This window comes from Gigantopelta aegis, chromosome 4 (assembly GCF_016097555.1).
Source record: "Gigantopelta aegis isolate Gae_Host chromosome 4, Gae_host_genome, whole genome shotgun sequence".
In the NCBI taxonomy this organism is placed as follows: domain Eukaryota; kingdom Metazoa; phylum Mollusca; class Gastropoda; order Neomphalida; family Peltospiridae; genus Gigantopelta; species Gigantopelta aegis.
In genome coordinates this window covers 107,943,897-107,970,042 of record NC_054702.1, presented here as the reverse complement: position 1 = coordinate 107,970,042, position 26,146 = coordinate 107,943,897, and the positions used below count along the sequence as shown (strand labels likewise).

The 26,146-nt window shown below is 37.1% G+C and overlaps 1 protein-coding gene across 2 annotated transcripts; it reads right to left on the bottom strand.

Moving 5' to 3' along the window:
* Positions 1-5,811: 5,811 nt before the first annotated feature.
* Positions 5,812-25,858, bottom strand: LOC121371704 (protein DEFECTIVE IN EXINE FORMATION 1-like). 2 transcript variants are annotated; one of them, XM_041497794.1, is made up of 13 exons: positions 25,712-25,858; positions 23,869-24,094; positions 22,115-22,222; positions 20,111-20,212; positions 18,742-18,863; positions 18,115-18,244; positions 17,321-17,497; positions 16,580-16,773; positions 16,073-16,199; positions 14,891-15,187; positions 14,132-14,260; positions 8,648-8,805; positions 5,812-6,316 (listed from the first exon to the last, which is right to left on the bottom strand). In XM_041497794.1, the coding sequence occupies exons 1-13, from the start codon at positions 25,819-25,821 to the stop codon at positions 6,178-6,180; spliced, it is 2,019 nt and encodes a 672-aa protein (XP_041353728.1). In that variant the 5' UTR covers positions 25,822-25,858; the 3' UTR covers positions 5,812-6,177. The 2 variants fall into 2 exon arrangements, with proteins under 2 accessions (XP_041353728.1, XP_041353729.1); XM_041497795.1 differs by having other exon boundaries at positions 25,594-25,713.
* Between the last annotated feature and the right edge of the window lie 288 nt (positions 25,859-26,146).

Genomic DNA, 26,146 nt, shown 5'->3' with positions numbered 1-26,146 from the left:
CATCCCAAGTTGTTACATGTGAGGTTTGATGGTCCTGTATGCAAGATATGGTCCAGACAAAAAAAGTTAACAGACTGTCATACGAATGGGCAGACCGACAACGCCATACCATAATACGATCCATAGATGGGCGTATAAAAACTATTATTTTAGAATTAATTATGAAGATATGCATGGGATCGATTAAAATTAGTTCCACTATTACATGTGGATCTAACAGCAGCCAGTTGTAGCTCTCTCCACCAATCAAAACCTATTCTGAGCGTATACGATATTTTTCATGTGAATTACGAATGCCTTATTTAGACCAGTAGAACTAATTTTAATCAGATTGCTAACAACACTGCGTAGTCTCCAATGTCCAGGTAACATTTCGTCTGTAAATAATAATTTAAATATTGACCAGGTCAGGTCAGGTCAGGTCATAGGGTTTTACGTGCACATTCAGAACAAGCTGTTGTAGCACACTGCCAAGGCCGGCTCCTCTGTCCATCACAGGAAAGGTGGGGAGGAGGGACCGCCTGCACTGGCAGGTGCAAGGGAGCATCAGCAGCCCGATCAAATCGGTAGCAGGTGGGTGTTGACCAATCAAACTTCACATTTTATAACGTTATTTGGGAGCATACAAATTCTAAAAATATCGGGCGAGTCTATTTTTGTGGCCGCAGTATAGCGAACCATATCAATATATACAGGATGAGTTATTAGTCTTCAATTTTACATTAAAAATTATTTATTTATTTATAAAAAAACAAAAAACTAAACCAGTCTTCAGTTTTACATTACAAATTATTTATTTTATAAAATAAAACATGTTTTAAGGCTTTCGTAATTCACACGAACCCTCAGGATAATTTCGGAATGTTTTCAAATTATTTTTAAATCACTGGCATGATTCTGCAAGTAAGGTATTGTTTGGTGGACATGAGCTCCAACTGGCTGGTGTTAGATGGCCTCAGATTACAGTTATCTTCCCATTTGGTTGTAAAATCCAGAAATTTGACCGCGCAAGTAGTCTGCTGTTTGACTGATTATTTCATGGCAGACGGCTATGAAGTGGCAACTGTTTGACTGAAGTGACAGGGGATAGCATGTAGTTTGTAAACGTGTAACTTGCTGACATTGAAGACTTGTTTGTGGTAATTCCAGCCCATGCAAAAGTAGTGCTTTTTGTGTAAAATGGGTGTACGCCGGCCTGGTTTAGAGGGTGTGTCTGTTTAAACCAATATGCTGGGAGAAAGAGCTGGACAACAGGGGTTGTCCTTTTCAGGGTACCATGCAGGCAAAGGTACATACAAAACTTCACGGGCCTGCTGATATTAATAAAAAAGTTATAGCCACTAAGGCTATATAGAAACATATAGCGAAATTAATTGTGGTCTGAGGCCTGATATAGTTCACACATTACACTGGTTAAATGCTTGATTCTGATGAAAGTATTATAACCAGAGAGGTGAAATTACACACGGATTGTGAATACCACAAGGAATATGAAAACTATTTTTTTTATTTGTAAATATTTTATTAAATTAAAAAACTTTTTTTTTTAATTTATTAAAAATTAAAATTAAAATTTTTAACTTTTAAATTTCAATATCCTCCAAAATAGCATAAAATGACCTCTGATGTTGCTACAGGTTGTTGCAATATTTTTTAACAGTTTTGAGCTAATAATTTGGTAAAAAAAGAGCAAAAGTTGAATTTTGTTAGTCAATATTGAGATTTTAAATTTGTTTTACATATTGAGTTTTAATGAGTTTCTCAGTTATTGCAATTGGACAGAAGATCTAAATATAATGAATATATTACTACTAAATGTAATTAAACACTTTAAATAAATAGTATACAGTTTTTAACAAGATTAAGTACTCTAATAATACATTTCACCTACATTTATGTAAATTACACAGTCATTTTTCAAAAATGATCTTTTATCCTTAGAAAATCTAATGGGCTAATATTCTATGCTGTCTGAATGTATTTATTGTGTTCAGTAATCAGATGCTGGTATACTTGTTACGTTTATTGCAGAAAATGTGCCAAAAAGGTTAACATTTGGCTTGAATTACATATGGCAGAATAATCTATAATGCATATACAGTGGTCATTACTACAAACATCCTTCCAATCAAGAAATACTACACTGAGGTATCCAAGACACTGGCACATGACTACACTTGTTAACAGTTATCACTGGAAACTGAAAAATATGGTGCAAGTACCTCTTGGTAGGATTTATATCAGCAATTTGTGACAAAATCTTCATTTTCAAAGTTGTCAACAAAAAACATATTATGGTGTATACCTAAGTAATATCTGTAGGGCATATTCATATTAATATGCATTTATATGGACTGTTTTGCCTTTTACAAAGTGGCTACATGTCTAATGCAGTAAATGAAATATACTCTTCAAAAGAAGAAACGCAAAACCACATTGTCGTAACATTTGGAGAATTGATTTAATTATTGAATGGTGAGTCCGATAATTACCAAATGTTGCAGGATTGTTCACAATTCACTCTAGTCCATTGTGAGTAAGTGATAGGACACACCACCAAGGTCAAGGTCATCTGGAGTCAATACCGGGTGTGGCCTCCGCGTGTGTTGACAACTGCCTGGCACTGCCTGCCCATTGAAGCAACCAGAGTACGGATGATGTCCCGGGGGATGGTGGCCCACTCGGCCTGCAAGGCTGCTGCCAGCTCGGGCAGGGTCTGGGGCTGTGGTTGTCGCTGTCGGAGGCGTCGGTCCAACTCGTCCCATAGATGCTCAATTGGGTTCAAATCCGGTGATATCGATGGCCAAGGAAGGACATTAATGTTGTTGTTCTGTAGGAAAGCCGTTGTGAGACGTGCTGTGTGAGGCCTGGCGTTGTCATGTTGGAACACTGCGTTGGCGTTGGCCATAACTGGAACGATGTGTGGCCGGAGGATCTGGTCAATGTAGCCCTGTGCATTCAGGTTGCCCTGCACGTGGACCAGGTCAGTTCTGCCAGTGTGTGAGATGGCTGCCCACACCATGACACTACCCCCGCCGAATCTGTCCACTTCCTGCACGCAGTTTGCCGCATAACGTTCACCACGACGCCTATACACGCGACATCTTCCATCATGACGTCGGAGCAGAAATCGGGACTCGTCACTGAACCACACCTGTCTCCATCGCAGTTGAGGCCATTGTCGATGAATCTGGCACCCACTGCAGTCGGAGTCGACGGTGTTGTGGTGTTAAGATGACACCTCGAACTGGACGTCTGGCACGAATTCCTACCTCACATAGGCGGTTCCGTACGGTCTGGTCGGATATCCTGCGCAAACCTGGTATTGCTGCGGCTGTGGAGGTGGCAGTAGTCAATCGTTCCCGAAGGTGGCGTACCCGGATGTAGCGGTCCTGCCCGGGGATAGTGACCCGTGGTCGACCGGATCTAGGGAGGTCACGTGTTGATCCATGTTGCTGGTAACGGTCCCACAGTCTGGAGATGGTGCTTGGGGACACATGGAATGCCCTGGCAACGGCCGTTCTGGATTCGCCTGCGTCTAGTCGGCCGATGGCATTGTTTCTCTGCGGTTCACTGAGACGTGGCATGTCCTGGATTGTCAACTGTCGGCCAGATACAGAGGCCAGGCAAGCGAACACCCTGCACTTTTATACTGTCGGTGTTCATGTTGCACGTGCAGACAACGCACGTGCAGTGGTGACATGGTTTGCACGTGGCTGCATTTTTGTGAATATTCACATTTTGGAACTTTATTGTACAGTAGCTGCGTTTTATCGAATGTAACCGTGGGAATGTGTTTGGGACATGCAATGACCTTATATTCACAAAGCATGAACCGGTAGGAAATATAAAATCGGAGTTATAACCCATTTGTACCCTTTTGCGTTTCTTTTTTTGAAGAGTATAGATTAAGTAAATACAGCAGGTCAAAATTGAATCTGAGGCCTATCATGTCTAATTTTCCCTGAAATTAGTGTGTAAAAATTTGTTGCAAATGGCCCCAATTTTGTGACTTTCACCATCCCTCCGACACATTTCTAATAATGTATCATGAATTCAGTCACCATATCTTTAATAAGCCTCCACTTATCATATCTAAAATGCAAAATTTTACAGTTTTAGATTTTAATTGTTTTCAAAAATTTAAATTTAAGTTTAATATTTCATTAAAAATTAAGTAAAATCTAATGATTGATTTTGTTTCCTTTAAATATTTCAAAATCTTTCCAAGACAACACTGTGCAGATAGAACATGTGTAGAAGAAAAAATAGCTGCTCATTGTATGAAGAAATTCCAAAATTTGATAAAGTTATTACATTTTGAAGTTGGTGTCCCTCAAGTTTCCATTGCTAAAATTGGCCATGGCAAGGCACTGTGGTAGGTGTTTTAACACAGCCTCTATATACTCTCAGTTTAAAGGTGACATCCCGATACTTACTGAGCATTGCTTTAATATGTATATCATTGGAATGCATTAGTGTGGGGCAGTTTTTAGGGGGAAAAATGGACTGATAGGCCTCAGATTACAGTTATCTTCCCATTTGGTTGTCCAAAATCCGGAAATTTGACCGCGCAAGTAGTCTGCTGTTTGACAGCTATGAAGTGGCAACTGTTTGACTGAAGTGACAGGGGATAGCATGTAGTTTGTAAACATGTGTAACTTGCTGACATTGAAGACTTGTTTGTGGTAATTCCGGCCCATACAAAAGTAGTGCTTTTTGTGTAAAATGGGTGTACTCCAGCCTGGTTTAGAGGGTGTGTCTGTTTAAACCAATATGCTGGAAGAAAGAGCTGGACAACAGGGGTTGTCCTTTTCAGGGTATGTGTCCCCCATGCAGGCAAAGGTACATACAAAACTTCACGGGCCTGCTGATATTAATAAAAATGTTATAGCCACTAAGGCTATAAAGAAACATATAGCGAAATTAATTGTGGTCTGAGGCCAGATCCACATGTAATACTAATAGTGGAGCTAATTTTAATTAGATTGGATGAATTTGAAGTTATTTATTACAAATAAATGTGAAAACAAAGTATTGTAGTTTCCACTTTGACATAGGACCTTTAAGAGTAGAATGTTTCACAGTATCCCAGGACACCCATTATATTGGCAGCCACTGTAAACAGGATTAATAACATGTTTTTCCCATGAATGTGCACCGTAGCAAATTATTTTTTCCTAGTTTAGGAGTATTGAACTGGACAACGAGGGGTTTTCAGAATAATTTGTAGCCAACTATAGCATGGCCAGTCTTTCTTTCTTTTTCTTTTTTTCATCTTTGTTTCTGTGTCAGGCGACCACAAAGAATTCTGGGTAAACTTAGTGTATTGAATGTGTATGCATAAAACAAACATCACTAGTTAATGCATGTGACACACTCCAGATTCCCCCCTAAAATATATTTTTGTCTAGTAAATGAAATTATTTGGTTGTACAGTATTTCTTTTGAGGCACATAGCTGAAGGTATAAACTTTGTTTCAGAGCAAAAATTAATAAATATTCTTGGTGGGAACTGCGATTATTGCAACTTTGACATAGCACCTTTAACATAATCTCAGTTGAGAACTCGGTGAAAAAATTGCAACATTAATACAGTTCTGTAGTAATTTAACAAACTTCTTTTAACAACACTCCAGCCATGATTACGTGCAGGGAAAACGGGGTTTTATCAAACCAGTCCTATATTAGGTTACCGAGGCTAACCAGAGCATCTTATTTATATTGATGATTGGCTAACATTATCTATCCACTATTTCGCACACGAGTTGTGTCATAATTACACAAACATACTTTGCAACAACCTTTAAAAATGTGTGAAAATAAATTTATTACAGAACTTAAAGAGTAAATTGTTTTTTAAACTCATCCTTGACTCGACATCTTGGCCAACTGTTGTGAATATTGCATCATGGAAGATGGATCCACACTTGGCAGTATTTGGGCTTGTGTCGACATTGGTCTCTGCAAATGATTATAGGAATATTGTTCCTACAGGTCAGCTGGCAGCATAGGTTTTTCCCTTCTTTCTTTACTTCCTTAGTTTTTATTATTTATTTCTGCTGGCAGCATAGTTTCTTCCTTCCTGTCTTTCTTTCTTTCTTAGTCCCAACTGCTACAGTGGCATGTTTATTGCCAGTTTTCAAGTTACTGTACATCTTAAACATCATCACCATTTTATTTGGCCTTTTCTGGAAAAGTCATAGGTAGTAAGTCTTTAGCAGGGAAGCCATGATTGACCAACAAAATGGTTACCATGGCAACAAATGGTGCAAGCAGGAGCCACTGCAGATCTTGCAGAATCATTTCATTGAACCTGAAAATGGAGATGATTATGATAAACAGAATATTTAAACAGAATTTTAAAGCAAAGTTCAGAAACTTAAAGGGACACACCCTAGTTACGGCTAGTTGTTAACCATTACGGCGTTGTTTTTCGCTATTAAACCCATTTTTTTCACAAATAAAATTGCACTTTACTTACCGTTTATTATTTAGAATATACATTTCCATTCACCTAAAGTGTGTTTTGGTAATCCTGGTGTTTGTAATACCACAAAATGCATTTTTCGTATTTCTAAAAAACGGACGCATGTTTGAGAAAAAACCGTTGAGCAGACAAGGTCTAATCTATTTTTAGACAGGATATTTCCATTTCAATGTCACAGACGTTGGTATACCACGTGACCGTTATCATTTTGGTTCGGTTTGTTTTCTCGTGCACGGTTCGCGCAATCAACATCCGATTTGTTGTTGTTCATTTGTGAGATTTTTCTTCACAGTTCGTGAACATTTTCAGTAACAATAAAGTTCAGACAAGTAAGTATCTCAATACAAAACGTTACAAACCCTAAAAACAATAATTTTGCTAAGTCCTACGATATCTGGAGAGGGGATACAACCAGGACAGAACAGTTGGAACATGTCCAGGAGAGGTGAAAAGAACGCACCCCAAGTCTGTGAGATTTGTCGTGACATAGGCATTGTTGTGCTTCGAGCGACATCTACCGGTGACATCAGAATACAAACTTTCAAAATTATTTCAAGCAATTGGGACATGGGGATTCCCATGGTATTTATCGATATAAAACCTGCTTTTTCACTCCATTTGATAAAAACGTGATCTAAGTGTGTTACAGGTTTGTAGATTAACCAAATTATAATTTATTTTCGCTGGATGGAACTAGGGTGTGCGGCTTTAATGTTATAAAACAAATTGGTGAGGATAGAATTGTGGAACATCTTTGTAATGTTGACTGACCTCAGTGGCGTCGTGGTTAGGCCATCAGTCTACAGGCTGGTAGGTACTGGGTTCAGATCCCAGTCGAGGCATGGGATTTTTAATCCAGATACAGACTCCAAACCCTGCGTGAGTGCACCGACCAGTGATCCATAACTGGTTCAACAAAGGCCATGGTTTGTGCTATCCTGCCTGTGGGAAGCGCAAATAAAAGATCCCTTGCTGCCTGTCGTAAAAGAGTAGCCTATGTGGCGACAACGGGATCAATGTTTCACGTTCAATAGCCGATGATAAAATAAAAAATCAATGTGCTCTAGTGACGTCGTTAAATAAAACAAACTTTACTTTTGTAATGTTGATGTATTATCATCAAAGAGAAAATATGTGCTCATCGACCATCTAAAACTGGATGCATTTCTGTATGGGTTTCTACATACTTGCTACACTTGCTATTAAATTTTTAGCTTAAAATCTGTTTGCTATTGATAAGACCTATGCTGGTTTTCAGATCTGCCACAAGGACTATTACATTATCTACTCAAGCAATGGGACTGGATTACAAAACACTAGTTGGGACAATTTTACTTTGTTTGACACCCAATGGACGATGTGGTTTTTTGCCAGGGTGTCATTAAACATTCATTGATTCATTATCTTTGAGCAATTAAGTGAAAAGAAACGAATCCAAAAGTACAGGCAGTAATCTAGAATTAAAAAAGTAAAAGTGACTGCTCTATTCCCAGAAAAAAAGAGAAGTAGTTTGATAAAAATTAGTGAAGTGAACATTTATTAATGTTTCATGTTTTGTCATGTTCTACACATTCATTTTAAAAACTCAAATTATACACTCAGTTTGAATCATAATATTTGATAATAAAATTCAATCAAAATAGTTGAATAGTTCGATAAAAAACCCACTAGTATTAAGTAACTGACAATATGAAAGAAATAATTAGAATTGTGTGTGAATTTAGCTCATTTGGTTGAGTACTCGCATGAGGTGTTTCCATCACAGGATCGAGCCACCTTAGTGGATCCATTCAACTGATTCATTTTTTTCTTGTTCCAACAAGTGCACCACAACCAGTCAAAGGCCGTGGTATGTGCTTTCCTGTCTGTAGGAAAGTGCATATAAAAGATCCCTTGCTGCATTAGGAAAATTGTTTCCTCTGATCAGAATTACCAAATGTTTGACATCCAATAGCCAATGATTAATTAATCAATGTGCTCTAGTGTTGTCATTAAACAAAACAAACAAACTTTCATATTAGTTCCAAAATATTACCGATACTTTTGACTACTCATTACTGCTAACACATCAGTGACTTGAGCAAAGTTTCAGCAGAAAAAAAAACAAGCTAGATTAGTGCCTGGCAAATATAACATATAATATAAAAAGCTGCTTACCTCAATGCAAAACTGTCTTGAAAAACCTGCCCATGTTGATTGGTCAACTGAATAGTCATATGACCCTGACCTGGTTGTGGCCATGTTGGAATTTTAACTGAATACTGCCCAACCTCTGTGTAATGTGACTTGAACAGCAAGTTCTTGCCATAATATATCTGTAAAAATGAAACAAACAATAACTTTAAATAAAACAAGATTATTAACTTTTCTAATGATTAATGTTTTTCAGTGCATTCTGGGCCATTTTATATAAGCTTTTCTATCATTTTAAAAAGGGAAGATGCCCCAACCTCCAGTGCAGAGTTTTCACAACACTTTCCAAGAATATAATTATACTCACTACTACAAAACCTTCCAACTTTACCAATGGTTATGCAACAAAATACAAAATAATAATAATAGGGGATGCAGAGAAATGTTACTAGCTACACTACTCTTTTTGTATCATTTATGCATGTGTTGTAACCATCATAACATTATACATGACTTATGCTGCTGGATTAAATAAATAGTTTGAAACAATGAAATTGTTCAGTTTTCACTCAATCATGAATTTGAAATGAGGACCATTTCAGAATTGATCGCATGAGGGAGGTGGGAGGGACTATAATTATAATTTTATGCCTCATATGACTGCTATTTTGTGCCTCACATGACTGCTTTTTTTTCCCTCCCTAAGTATCTTACGTATAGCGCTTTGTGTCAGTATTATCGTCATGCCGAAGCCACGGAAACTGAAAGTCAAGTTTCATTAAATATTCTACGGTTTTTGGCTGGCTCTGTTTTGGTTTCAGCTGCAGATTTCTCAGATTGGCCTTCATTTGACTTTTTAGTACTTGTTTCATCCGTCTCGTCTTCTTGATTAGCATTTGAAATTTTAGATTTTCGTTTTCCTAAAGAATTGTAATATTTTAACATTTTGCCACTTTGAAAGTTTTTGCCATGTTTCTACATGCTGGGCGGAAACAACGTATACATCTACACAGCAAGAAAAACAAACACACCGATAACTGGGTCTGCATTCGATTTGAACTCGTGTAGCAACATGCATAATGGGTTAGCAGATCAAACACATCACTTGTGTTCGTTCAGTAATTACATAGTGGAAACTTCGACAGGTTTTTTGTTACCCTGCTCCACATAACATTTTGTAACGTTAAGACCACCATCCCTTTTAAAATTATGTAAGACTTTGTCACCCCTCACTTTTCACTGCCACAGTTATGCATTTTAACCAACATTATTCGGTTTGCATTTTTTTTTCTTTTGAATTTATTTTAAATCAATAATTGATTAAAAAAATCATCAAATAAAAATATGGCCATGTATGGCTGCCAGTATTTAGTTTATGCTTTTAAAAAAATTCACATTGTTTTAAAGACGTTGCCGGCAAGTAAATCTTGACAAACAACCACTCCCCCCATAATGTTTGTAATGCATCGCATGGTGCATCAAAGAGCATTACATAATTGTTGAAATGCTCATTTATAATGCATTGTTTAATAATTAGTCTCCATTTTGCACATTTGATTACAATGTGTATAGTATGAACAGTGAGTGAGCAACCCTTACTTGATTTTGTACTCGTGTTCTTCAATCAAATGCAACCACCACTAATGTACCATAGTGAATCGGTTATGTATAGTACAATACAGTATTCGGAACTTCTTTAGTCGGCCGATTACATACATGATCCAGAAATCCATATCAATTGAGATATTCCAAATGGTTGTGTGCATTAAAATAATACACCAATTGAAATATCTGGATTGTTTTCGTGATAAGTACCGAACGTCTTTATAACGGTACGGCATAAAATTGATCACAGTGATCAATTGGACAGCTTCGTAAAAAACGAAGTGTTCCGACTGCACATGGTGTCAACAAATTGCATTGGTTTTCGCTGTTACGACTGAACGCACATGCATGGCTGTTAACAAAAGTAAAATGTTGTGACTGAAATTTCAACGTACAGGGCATTAAAAATGGCAGGGCTCGAAATGCAGTGTTAGTACATGCACCGGTGCATTCTGATTTTTGCGTGTGCATGTAACTTTTAAAACTGGGTGCACGCGGTGCATGCTAATATTTTTCAAGTACTGTGTATTGCGTATACTAGTATCCTGGTGTCTACCAGATTCAGACTCAAGTTGTTGAATTTTGAGTATGCATTTCGTAATCTGTTCGCCACATGAAAACGATAACTTTTATCTCATGGGCACATCCATTTTGTATCCCATAATCCTACTTACAACAATGGCGCCCTTTCGGTCATTTCCGTGAAATATATTTGCGAAAATTGCCGGCAATATCTCAGTTATATCCGTGAATGGTATTAGGGAAGGTGGTCGAGACCGACTTTGGGGTATTCACGCGCATAACACAGTTGTTGTCGTCACTGACAAATTGAACTCCGCCATATCTGTGATCAATACAAAGTACCATAACTGCCTTGAACATTTTCGACCTCAGATATGGGCATTTGATTGCGAACGTGCAGGTGCGTTACTCGCGTAGTTGACTCGAAGTCAGCCAGTGATTACTTCAATCGCAACTTCTCGTCGAATTCCGTAGGCTAATTTATATTATACCAACAGATCTTATCGAGTTAAAAAAGTTGATAACTTGCTTAATACAAAACACAAATATTCGTACATTTTTGTAATAGGCCTATTATAGATTTCTGTAAGGCGTTTATGTTGGGTGAAATTTTCAAATTTGATCAAGAATCAGTAATAAACGCAGTTGTATAACGTTCCGGTACTGTTAATAAATAAATATAGGTATTGCCGAATAATTCCGAATAGCTTTGTATAAAAAAAAAAATCAACACTGTAATCAAGGTAATTAAAATAGTATTTTCCTCATTGTTAACAGGATTTACCTTATTTTTGGTGCATGCAGAATTTTAATGGTGCATGTAACTTTTTTTTCAGCATGCACCTGGTGCATGTAGATTTGTTTTCTTCATATCTAGCCCTGAATGGTAATGTTTTATATGACAATTGTAGTCCACTTTAAACATGTATTTCTCCCATTCCACACCCTGTTATTTTTTTTATTGGACAAAAACATTAATTTGATGGGTCCTGCAGATTATTGATGGATTTTGTATTTGGGGTGGGGAGGGGGCGGGGGCACTTGTGTAGTGGGATATGACACAGAAACCTTTTAAAGTTATTAATAAGCGAAAAGGTAAACATTTCCTGGGATTGGGGGGGGGGGGGGGGGGGCATGGCCCCCTGCCCCCCACACACCCCGGGCTACACCACTGGGAAATAGTCCTATTATGCTGACATTTGCTGGGGTGTTCTTTCATAAGCTACGGCCCTAGTACGGGCATTTTTTTAAAGTTTGCATTATAACCTGATATTATTTATTTAGGCTTGACCGCTAGCTGATGGCCGGCAAATCAAATATTCAAATACATTTACATCAGGTGGCCCTTGTGTTATTGCAAATTCATTATGGGAGGGGGAGGGAGTCGTTAAAAATTGAGGTAAAAGCCAATGTCTGATACTGCATTATGCTAATGTTGAATAATCCTTTGTTGATCTTTGTGTCATTTAACAATACGTAACGCAAAATCTTGCAGTTTCAATACCCCTCTCCCCTTGTAATGTTTTGTGACCATGTCATATTTTACTTTGGGGTCTTTAGTAATACATATATGTTAAAACAAAATGGCAATGACTGGTTGCATTTTACTTTATGAATTAACATTACGTTGCACAATAACCACCACCACAACCCCACCCCCCACCCCCCACTTATGTTTTGTCACATCCCATAATTCCCACTCTCCTTGGTGCACGTTGCGTAGTTCTCGAATAACCCCATTATTCAATCGTAAATAATAAAGAAATAACATACCGCTGGTCTGTAAATGTTATATTTGACCGGATGAACTTTAATTAAGTTTCAATATCTATAATACGCAATCTAATATCTCCCAGCAGAACTATTACATTGTAACAGTGTTCACACTCGCACGTGCTGTTCGTCACATGGTGTGACATCGGGTACGGCCATTACTTCAAAGGGAGTGAGTAGCACATTTAAATTAAAGGTGGGTTTTTTCCCCACTTAATTTACAACTACTGTAGTAACGTTTTTTGTTTGTTTTTTAATTACAAAAACCATACCAAAAATGATTTTAAATAATAATAATAATAATAAAATATTTGAGAAAAAAAAGTACGAAACATATGTACACACCTTTTTACAAAATAAGATCATCTGCTTAAAATAGCACAGCAAATGATAGTGCAGGGTGCACAATAAGTCAATACTTTACTTTCTACGTCCATTCGGACTATGTAAATAGCGAACTGGACGTGTTGCGATAGATCCCATATATGTGTTAACGCAAATGGATAAATTAAAACAAAAAGTTGTATTCTTCTACCAAAACTGTATTATATCAGACAATGTAGGCATTATTACTAAAAACTACGACACAACAGACTGTATCAAAACAGGATAAAACTAATTTGCACATCCAGGTCAGACTTGTTCGTCACGTGTTCGTAATCGAAAAATATACAATGAACTAAATTTTTAAACATTTTTATGAGTTCAAGTATCCGCGATAAGAGCAACTTTGGGAATCTTTATTGGGAAACTGTTGGGTCGTAATTGGGAAAAGGTTTGATATTGGATTTGGAATTTACGTTAGGGGAATGGGGCCGTTCATCGGCCCCAAAATGTATGGTAGATTATACCCTCCCGATAGGTACTTAAATGGGGGTCAGTGGCGCAAAGAAAATGGCCGAAGTGATCGGGTTGACATTACGGAAACCGAAAACGGCCGAAGTGATTCTCATCTAAAAAAAAAAAAAAAAAAAAAAGACTGAAAAAATAATTTCCACAATTTCTCTGACGACGGAAATCCGTCTCACGACGGACAGTTAACAGCCATGCACATGGCAAATAATTTAATACTTAGACGTTACGGTTTTTGGAGTCAGTCGCCAGATAAATTCAATCGGGTCGCCACGCCAACATTTTGGTCGCATTGAAAATGGTTGCAACGTACAACACTGTTCTATGGAATCAAATTTGTCCAATACAGATGCATCTGTCTATTGGATGTCAAACATTTGGTAATTCTGACATTCAGTCTTAGAGAGAAAACCAGCTACATGTGTCCATTAGCAGCAAAGGATATTTTATATGTACCATCTCAAACAGGATAGCACATACCATGGCCTTTGACCAGTGTGTTTTAAGGGTATTTATATAGGAATACAATGTCTAAACTGCCACAAACTAAAATTAATGGACCTAATTTACAAAGATTGTTTTTGTCTTACATGTGTAATTACATGCACTTACAAATACCAGCATATAAGAAAAACGGACATGGTAAATTAGGCCCTGTGTGTGTAAAGTAGTACAATGATACTGTGTCCGTTTGTTTTCAATTATTCTGTCTAAACTATATAAATACAGATGTACAATATACCAATAACCACTCACTTTTATCATGTAGTTTACTGTCATCTTAGAATTTTCTCTTGGCTTCTGGACTATTTCAAAGTTGAACCAAAATGAGCTACCAGTTACCTCCCCCTGGTGTCTTGTTGATGCCATGATGTATACAAATGGCTACCAAAAGAAGAAAACACAAATTAGTTAATTCTACTGCATTGTTTGCTCAAAGCATTTTCAAACAAGAAATACTTAAAAAATGATGTGTTATCAAACATTTGTCTTATGACATCACAGTATGTATATTTATTTTTTATTGGACTATTGTCAGCATAGGCATATACTGGGGAGATGGCATCAAATTTACTCAGATTTTTTTTTTTTAAGTGCCCTGATTTGGCATAAATGCTCTATTTATCATACAATAACAAAAAAGTTAACTTAAATATAGTAATAAGCACTACGCTGTTTCAAACAATTAAAAAATACCAAAGAATACAACATATCAGTAGGTTCAAGCATGATGTCCTGGGGACACACCTCAGCTATCTGGGCTGTCTGTCCAGGACAGTGGGTTAGTTGTTAGTGGTTAGTGAGAGAGAAAGGGGTGTAGTGGTCTTACACCTACCCAATGAGTCATTAAAACCGGGCTGCGAACCCACTACCTACCAACCTTATGTCCGATCGCTTAACCACAATGCCACAGAAGCTGGTGAAGGATCTGCCCTACACAATTCTGAACTTGCTCTAAAAAAAATGCTCAATTTGCTACATCTTGTAATATGATTGTCAGCAAAAAATGCATACCTTATGGATGGAAAAAGAAAAATCATTGTATGTCTTCGTAACGGCCGGACATGAGTTCTGTTGGTGAAACCTCTCGGCTGCCTCTGGTATCTGATAGTCCTGGCTAAGTTCCCTACCTACTCCGAGACAGATTAGAGTACCGTCCCTTGTGGACACAAGCAGCTCCAGTCCTGGTGACTGTTTGACGAGGTCATGTGACAGCACTTCAACCAATGAGGTTTCTTCAATGGGGATGTGTACCTGACACGTCCGATCACTGGAGACGATGTAGAGGTTGCCATCATTTGCAGCAAACACCTGTCAGGTAGATTATATTTAATTAAGGATCATCCGTTATTAAGTTTATATATGGCAACATTGAATGTCAATACACAGCCACAGTAGCTTGAATTTTTTTAACGCTAGAAAATAAAGATTTCCCGGGAGAAACGTTTTTCCCCTGGGAGACGTGATCAAATACCGGGAGTCTCCCGCGGAATCCGGGAGGGTTGACAGGTCTGAATACTTATGGACGGACAACGCCACACTATAATACTTATGGACGGACAACACCACACCATAATACTTATGGACGGACAACGCCACACTGTAATACTTATGGACGGGCAATGCCACACTGTAATACTTATGGACGGGCAATGCCACACTGTAATACTTATGGACGGACAACGCCACACTGTAATACTTATGGACGGGCAACGCCACACTGTAATACTTATGGACGGACAACGTCACACTGTAATACTTATGGACAGACAACACCATACCACAATACGACCTGTCAAAGACTGGCATATAAAAACTTGCATGCAAGCTTTGATGATCCTGTATGAATTGATATGAAAAATATGCTCCGGAAACAAAACGTTTCTGGACGTATATGTGGATGGACAATGCCATAAAATAATAGGACCTCTCTAAGACATGCGTATAAAAATATTATCTTTCTAATACTGTATATTCATTATAAATTTATTTCATTTCAAAAAGTTAGTACTGGAGTTGTTGTAATAGTCATAGGAAATATACAAAAGTCATAGCAAATGTTCTGGATAGTGCTTAAAGCCCTTGGAAAACGACTGCTGGTAAAGTGTATCATACTGAACCATGGTATTTTAAGCTTAGAAATTTACCAGCTTTTGTTTAGGAGTTGAGGAGCAACAAGAAGAACAAATGTCTTACCATGTCAGCTTGATTGTCTGAGCTTCCAATCTTTGTGATAAGAATGTTTGAGACAATCTTACTGCCAATGTTTAAAGGCCAATTGGGAAGATGACTGCCATCTTTTCCACTGAGAGCAAAGACTTTCCTAAAAAATTAAATCCATAAAATCCACGTACCAAGTGCTGAAAGGCTCATAGAAGACATACATAATTTATTTCTCTCCCTAAAATATTCCAATAAAATGGAGAAAAAACAAAGCAACCCCCCCCCCCCAAAAAAAAAAACACCCCAAAAACACCCCCAAAAAACAAACCACCATAAGTAATATACTATAAAGAAAATTTGAATTAGGTTATGTATAAAAAGAAAATTCTATATACTAAGTTGATCACAAATTAATCATCATAGATGAAGCATCAACAGCCTAAGTTTGTTTTATTGTTATATTATATATGTACTGTATATAATACATCTGACATTCTATTTTCATTATGATCCCATTTTTAAATAGAGACGGTTTCATACCCATCACTGGTTGCTACGACAACATCCAAAGTGCCATCATGATTGATGTCAATAATGCGACTTCCTGCACCAACTCCACTTAATTCCTGCTCCCACTGCAAGTTGCCATTGTGGTCCAGACATGACACATTATCGCTGGTATCCATGGTGATAATCTCCAATTTACCATCATTGTTCAGATCTGCAACACTGACCTAAATAAACAAATCAGTGTACATAATTATTTTGTATGATATTTTTGTTTGTTTTTGTAGCAGATAAATATAATATGTTTATTGTTTTATATACTGTCCATTTAGAGATGTAGATGAAAATCTCACTGACCCTTGTTAAAGTTTCAGCAAATTTTAATTTCCATTGAACATAGTAACTAAAAGGCTGGCTCCCGTGTTAAATTCAAAACCTGCAAAGCAATCTGTAACTTTTACACTTTTCTTTTGGTTATAGCAGAATGACAAATAAAAGACATTTAAAAGTAACATTTTTATTGGACTTTTTAATTAAAATATGTAGATTTACACTTTACTTGGATGTGTTGTATTTAAAATATTTTATCATATAATGATTGTAATCATGTTTTTTTATTTTAATGTTTTATGCAAAAAGTTAAAAGTTATATTACACTAGCAAAACGAAGTAATTTATTTAAAAGTGACATTGTTCATAACATAAAAAAATAATCTTGTGTTCTCGATTTAGATATATTTAAAAATACTTCCATATTTGTAATGTCGTTCTTACCTGTCCTTGCAGTGAGTGAAGTGATTTTGGAAATCCAGCACGCAATTGTCCGGAATGAGTAAGAATGTGTAAATTTCCTGTCGATGATCCAATGATTATCTCAAGTTCACCACCATTACTATCAAGGTCAATCACAGTTGGTGAGAAGAGAAGAAATGCTGGGAACTCAGATGAAAGCTTCAATGAAAGAAAGATCGATGATTAAATGTGTATTCAGTATAATCATTACAAATTTTAATAACAAAAAGGTAAAAAAGTAATAGTTTAAAAAAAAAATCATAATCCCACCAAACATTAAAATAATGAAGTCATTTAATGCATGTGCATGCAGCTCAATGTACACAAAAAATGTCATAAAGGTTTTCATGAAGAATTTTAAAATCTCATACTGGTTACAAAGCCATCTATGTACGAAATTATTTTCAAGCAGAAAAACTATTTGTTTATCAACTGACTTGTTTGTGAAGTGGGTGTTTCCATGCATTACATAATGGTTTAGAGGGTGTATGGTCTAATGTTATGGAACATTACATAGGTGTTACATTGTCACATGACATGTTTGTGAGTCTGAGAGTAGTTTTACATGCCCATATACCACTAAGGTTTCAGGCATCATGTTTGTGAAGGAAAAAGAGAAGGTCTCCAAGCATTACACTTTTTTTTAGGGAATTAGTATTACTGAGCATTTTACTGGTAGAACTGGGCATCTACTTTTTAAAAATAGTGTTACATAATATCTGAACAGCCGCAAATGAGAAAAATAAATGATTCCCCCTCCCCCTCCAAATACTCACCTCTGACAGTTCCAGGCACACCTTGAATATCACCTGCATATTTGTCAGGTTTAACACTGTCACCCCAGCAACCAGGTAACTTAGAGTGGGCTCTGTCATGTTTTGTAGATGTTTTAATTTCTCTGGAGATCTATTCAAATATAATCATTTTCAATACAAAGAATTACTGTCAATAATGTGTACATACTTGTTTACTTATTGGCTTTAGAACAGATTACGTAAAAGTAGAATTACTAACTCCATCCACATGTGACATGTTTAGCATTCACGGTTACTTTTTGATGCCAAATGTATGCATATTCCAAAAGAATGCTAGAAAACATTATTATTCCACTAGAACAGGGAAGTTGGGGTGTGATGGTCTTACACTTGGTTTTCAAAAAAAACCATAACTATTCTGTGGTATGGTACTTATAAACGGTCTCTTGCTGCAATCAAAAAGAGTAGCCCATAGCATGACAGCAGTGGATTTCCTATCTAATTATCTATATGGTCCTTAAATCATACAACTGTAATTAAAATGAGTTGAGAGCATTGTTAAATAAAACAGTTCTATCTTTCCCTGAGTTTCTCTCTCTACTGTACCATCGACTGTGTTGAAGCTGTGTGGTTGAAAGTGATTTCTACCTGTAATCTTCATCATCAAAGAAGTACGAGACCGGGATGATGAGCTCCTCAATCCTGTCATCATTGTTGAGATCAGCAATCACAGGTGTGGCCAAAATGTGAGGATCCACAGCCACGTGGTTCTGTACAAAGAGACCAGAACAGTTTTAAAATAACGGGAATTTTCTTTACTATTAGTATTAGTACATGTAGTAGTTTTTAATTATGGTACAAGTGAACATATTCATTAAAATCTGTACATAATTTAAAACGTTTAAATTGTAAACTCTGCAAAAGATTTAAGTTACCCATCTAAATTTAATTTATAATGCTGATCTAAAATATGATGGCAGTAGGTCATACACAAGAACACACTATTTAACAGCAACCCCTGCAATTAAAAAAATGTTCCCGGCAAAAAACATGCCATCGAAAAAAACAACTGAATATAGGCCAAGGAAAAAAGTGCCGTGAGAATTAAAAAGTCCATGGCATTTGTGATTGCTGGGTGCAATTGCATGGGTTGAACAGTTGTTCTAGAATTGATCACATGTAGATTTTTTATATCCTCATCAATAAAATGTTATTTAAAAACTACAATTAAAAAGAACTTAGACATAGCATCTTTTATTTAAATTGTAACGCTTTGATGATAATAGCTAGCTCAAATATATAACTAACTATTTAGGGCTTCTAGATTATGGTAGCCCTACTCTCATGGCTAGTGATATTCAATGTTGGGCTAGTAAATAACTACTACTGTCATGCCCGATGCTAGTGAAAAACATTTGTCAAATGTTGCAGTTAAGTCCATTTTGTAAATATGAATTTCCTGCCTCCACCCCTACCCCCCACTGTTAGTGTTTTTAAGCTCTGTCTAGGTGACATCTGATTATTACTATTATTTAGTAAAATTGTATTAACTTAAAAGTAAAGTAGGGATTGTGAATTTTTAATTGTGACTAGTAATTTTTTTTAAATCACTGATCCCATGGCTAGTGGATTTTATAAAAATTCTAGAAGCCCTGCTATTTAACAGTTGTTTCAGAATTAATCACTTGGGTATTTTTATATACCCTAAATTTTTTATTTAAAAACATACTTGCATTGGAAAATATGTGACAGACCCACCAGTCATATACAATAATAATTTTGATGCCCACTCCTCCCCACCCACCCACCCACCAGTCATCAATTCTGGAACAACACTATCTGTAAGTACTGTTTGCAAAAATATCTTAAAACCCACACCATACAACATACATGGAAACCTACACAAGAACATGAATTTTAAATCAGTTTAATTAATGTTTTAACATACTAGAAATTTCAAACAAATACATTCAAATTGTCAGTAATAGCACATGGCATGAGACTGTAAATGATGTACCTCTGTTACTTTGAGTGGATCGGCTATGTAATTATAGATGGTGTCTGATGATGCATACATCGTCTTTTTATACCAGTCTTTCTGTACGAAGACAGGATCAATCTAGAAAATAGAACAAAAACACTTTGCTGTGTAGTTATACTTGATTCTTGTTAACAATATTCAATGTTGTGTTAACAGTTATGATCAAACTGAGCTTGATAATGATAACCATTTATGAGATTATTAAACATGTATGACGTGAGCAACTGCTCTTTCTCGTGTGCAAAATGATTTCCATGTGGGTGAAAGAAGCTCGCCTTGTCACATGCCAGTATTCTTTTCACACATTACAGTAGGTAAATCTAACAATACCTTGCAGATTTGTATTCCATTTAGACACTTAGACATTTGTAATTTTCTTTAAGGATTAATTAATTAAGCTTATGATTTCTGAAACAACATTTTTACTAATCAACTTCTCAAAGTGTTCATTATTAGGTGTCAGGTGGCATGTTCTAGCATCTTTTGCAAATTCCAATGCCAGATATGTTTTATACAAATACAAACACCTCACTGCTCTGAAAATACAGCCTCCTGCTTTTAAAGATAATGATCACCCTGACAGTGGATGGTCTGTGATACAAGATTTTCAAAGACATGCAGACATTTCTTATATAACCTACATGTAAATGAAAAATTCTCATTCTACATGTAAGTGGAAGATTCTCATTAACATTTAAAGTACACTAAGATCCCTGACTTTCAAGTATCGCGTCACGCACACCGGGTCACGGGCTTCCGTGACCTTGGTGTACGGGGACACGATCTCACCGACAAGGAATCGGAAGTGGAGGAAGAGGAAACCTGCGCCAGGAACGGCACGGGGGGGATCTAAGCTGGCGGCTCAACCGCCAGTGGCGGTCCCTTCTGCGACGCCGCCCCCAGTCCAACCTGAGACGACGCGACCAGCCCCAAGGGAACCGTCGGCCACCGAACTGGACGAGCTCAACACTGCGGTGTGTGAGACGCCCAACGACCCTCCATCACCGACCGTCACATGGCCCAGGAAGAACTGGCCGGTATCTCCGGTACAGCCAGTCGCCTCGCCATCAGCCCGATCGACCACCGTTGGAGAAAAAAGGAAGGCAACATCACCGACCGACCGGCCAGCCAAGGCCGAGAGACCAGCCCCGGTAGTCGCTCCCCCTGAAGAGTCCGAATGGACTGTCGCTGTGAACGGACTGAATAAACAACTTCACCAGTACATGCAGGGGGACACGACTGACCCGACGCAGCTACAAGGCAGCCACCTCAACACAGACTGGAGATCCCTGGAGGACGGCAGCAAATACGAACTCCACAACAAGATGTTTGGAACTCATGACACCGTAGTCGTGACACACCAGAGGGACAAGACCTACCGCCAAGTCATACTTCCGGCCAAGTTGGACAACAAGAACATCCACAAGATGATCCGGGCGGTCTGCGGCCCCGACTACGGTGCTGTAGTGCGTACTTTGCTACGACGCCAACATCTCCTGCCTCTACTCCGGGAATCTTCAGGCTCGCCAAAGTAGACACCAACCTCCATTTTCTTTTTTTGGGCTTAGTTGGACTTTAAAAAATTTCGGCCGCAGCTCAAAATTCTTGTTTATTTTTTTATAAATAGTCCAACGCACTTTACTTTGGTGCCCGATCAATTGCTCAAATCACCTTAAAACCTTTTAGGCCGAGCAGTCAAAAACTTTTGGTTTTAAATTCTTAGTCCGGACATGTGTAGAAGTGTAGAATGTCGTTAGGATTTTAGGACTTAGGTCTTTGACCGACCACTAAATTTTTTATTCCAAATTCCGCCCACCTCAAACGTACCCCTCCCCCCTCCTGGCCCGGACTTAGTCACTGGCGAAAGTCAGAGATTAAGCCCGTGACAGGCGTGCGTGAAACCTTCGTGGTATATACGCACGTGTAAAACGTTTACTCACTCACACTAAGATCTGTGTTTTGTGATATGCATGTAGGTACCTGGTAAGTGAACTGTACAAGCTGTGATCCATCAGAGCGATAAAACCTGATCTCACCCGTAGACATGAAAAACATGAGCTCCAGCATGCCATCACCATTAATATCATACTGAAACACAAATCATTCATTGAAACATCAATTCAGACAATTGTCGGTATTTACAAAATATATTCCTGTAACGTTAACAATCATTATGTAACCTTGAAATGTAATTTATTTACATGGAATCCAGGATAGATACTTCAGAAAATAACAATTAAAAAAAATATATATCTAGCACCAAAGTGTTAAAAAACAATGATAATAATAAAAGGTCATGTATTTTATTAAACACAAAATACTAATCTTTTCTAAGTTATAATACAGTCAAACTTGTATATAACAACCACTCAAGGGACCAACAGAAAGTGGCCATTATGGACAAGTGGCCTTTAAATAGAGGTCCCAAAATATTCAATCGAGACCCTAAAATATTTCACTAGAAAATCTCATTAGGCCAGTATTTTTTAATTTTTAGGTTTACGAACAAGAACTTTTGTGCACAAAGGTAGGAGGAAGGAAAAAACAAAACAAAAAACCTGTTTGGAGTGTATCAGTACAGGTGATTTTTTTTTTTTAATATGGCTACTTTGCTATAGATGTGGATTCTTTGTAACAAAATAAGATTGACAAGGCATCTCTGTGCGCAACCGCGTGGTGCATAGAAATCGGAGCGAAATAGCGAATCGGACCGAAAGAGAGCGACCGAAGATTAATTAACAATTCATATCTACAACGGTATATTTATTGACGAAATAAGTGTTATTTCTCACTGTTACCTTACGAAATGTGCTACAATAGACTAGAATGGTAATTTTATCTTTCTTTAGACCTATTTGTGGAAGTCGGCGGTAAAAAAATAAAAAATAAAAGTGAAAAATACGACTTTATTTTTATTTTTATTTGAGCAAAATATACGTCGGCAGGTTCGTAAACCGAATAATAAAAAAATACTGGCCTTATTAACTGTGGTAATACTTTGATTACCTTTGTTAATTCCAATACCCCAATACTTTCTAGCACTTAAACAATCTTTCTCTGACTTCCTGATAACTTCTACTCGTTGTTCTAAGTTAAGGCAGAACGATTTTTCGGTGGCATTTTGTTTGACAGTTGGTTCATAAATAAATAACATAAAACTAAAATTTACTTTTGATTAATGGGATATATTACTCAAGTGACATGTTTAACTCATTATTAGTTGTTTTATGCTGTCGCTACGTCTTATGTTGCAAGTACGGTACTTGCATTGGGATTACGTCGCGAACCGCCAACAAAACAATTTTGGTAAACAAAGGTTGCGATTTACCAAAGCATACCGGCTTAACAAAATTCATTAATGTTTGCTGCTTGGGGGGGGTTAAGGGTGGCCGTTATGGGCTGATGGCCATTATATAGAGGTGCCTGTTAGACAAAGTTCAACAGTATTTCATTCTGACTAGGAAATCTAAAACTGACAATGATAATATGTAAATAGTCATGCTGTTGATATGTGACAACTGTATATTCATTAATCAAGGCTTGTCAAGATGTTCAGACATGGTTGTTTCATGAAACTGTAAACAAACAGTATATAAATTGTCAACCAAGTTCACACAAATGTATAATATATTTAATCTTAACTACTAGTATTTGATCATACCTGTAATGGATTTGACACTTCAAAACAATTGTATAATGACATTATGTACTAATACTTAAATATTTGATGATACCTGTAACGGACTTGAAAGAACAGAGCTGTCCAGGTTCACAGCTGGCCATCTAGAGTTTGGAATTGGCCTTCCATTTTCTCCTTGTAGCACTGTCAGCACCTCACCAAAAGGGGACGCAACTATGTCCAACCCTCCATCACCATCCACATCAGCAATTAACGGAGCAGCTGCAAATGGTGAATGACCCACCTCCGCATGCCACAGAGGTCGAATACTGTAACCGCATCTGATCAAATATATGTTAGAAAAAGAAAAAAAAGTTATATTTCAAATACTACACTCCAGAAAAGATACATGGTGCCAAAACACAATGTCTTTTTCTTTCTTTTTTAAACAGTGCTCATGGTCTTGTTTACTGAAGTTGTAACTTAACATGCTTTTAGATTAAACGTTCCAACAACCCCATTTATATTATAAGGTTTTTTATGTATATTTTAAGTCCTGCAGCTGTTCATCGGAACAAAGTTTTCACCTGGTGAGGGTTTTTTTGTTTTTCGTTTTTCATGGGGGGGGGGGGGAGGGGGTGATTACTTGATAGAAATACTGAGATATATACTGTAATAAAATAGTATAGAACTGGGAAAAATTAATTAGAGTTGCCAATTTAGGAACGCCTGACATTTTGCTCCCAAGTCTGTTCACCACCATGTCAGTTTGCCCCAACATATATTAGCAGTTCATGCCACCAAAGAATGTCTTGTTCGCCTCCACATGAAATTTACATGTAGTGTGTCTGTTCTTGAAATTTAAAAAAAATAAAAAATTATGAAACAGACTAGTTTTATAGGCATAAGTTCAACCCGTACCCCCTTTCAATGGTTAAGGTTAGGGTTAGTGCACAGTGCATGTTATGTCAATACTTTTTTTAACATGCACGGCGAGTTTCTCTCTGTGAAGCATATTTAAAATGTTGGGGGACTTTTGATGGTTGTCGTTGGAAGATTTATTTTGTTAATAATGACACAAGTACTTAATTCAATCGGGATTTAGTGAGTATGGTAGGTTATACATTTTTGGTTTGTGTATCCATTTGTTGCACTATTTCGGTTGAGAAACGGTTGAAACATGGTGCCACAAGTTTTTAATACCAGCTACATATAGGGTATGTAACAAGATTCGGACATAGAAGAACCACACATTCTACATTCCCTTCGGCCTATTGTCCGAACCAAATTGTTAACAACTACAAAAAATTACTCTCCTACCTTTAATTGCCGTTAGATTTCCTCCAAAGTTTGTCCAGACACAAATCGCAAAAAAAACACTACAAATATACAGATTCCACACACGAGACTGCAACGGTGTCGCCGATATTGTCTTTGCTGAGATTGCATAGGGAAAAATACATGCAGTTTTTTGCCGTCTGCCATGCTGCTTCTTTATGGAGGAAATCGAACGGCAATTAAAAGTAGGAGAGTAATATTTCGTAGTTGTTAACAATTGGGTTTGGACAATAGGTTAGGGTAGTTTTTAGGGCCTTTGATATTGAGGGGTACAGGTCGAACTGTTTCCATTTTATAGGTAAAATAAGACTGCCAAATATTGTTTAATGTCACTTGGAAAAAAAAAATCAAAATGACTTTGAAATAAAGTCAAATTTTGGTCCTTTAACTCCTTACTTAAGTTATGCTTGTATTTTGTCAAAGAAACATCACACACCTTAAAATTAATTTTATTTACTTTTTTATATATATTTTTTTATTACTTTTTTATTATTATTATTACCATGGCTACACTAATCACACTTCATAGGAACCCTTCTTGAAGGCTTCATGACATTCCTGATTCCATCATTACATTTCAAATTAAACCAAACTTGTCTTTTAAAAACAATAAATAAAACCTCTGCTTTTCTGCTTCTTCTGCAACAAATTTCGATGATATGTGATGTTCGTCGGCTTCACTAAACACGAGATAAAATAGCCAAAGAATAAAATTTGGACCAAATTTCATATTTGTTGCTACAGGGCGCAGACATATTGAAGTCTAAGGGAAGTAATTCATGAAATTGGCGGCCGAGAAGTTCCGAGTTCATTCGGCATGTTTCGATTAATCTCACATACACCTCGTCATAAACATTGCCTACCGTAAACCGTTTTCTAATTAAAAAAACAGCTTACGGGAAGCAATCATAGTTATCTGCACACAAACATACACGAAATGTTTCTGAATGGTAATGAAAGTGTAAAAAAAAAATGTCTGTGTGTGTGTTGTGTGTCTGTGTCTGTGTGTGTGTGTGTGTGTGTGTGTGTGTGTGTGTGTGTGTGTGTGTGTGTGT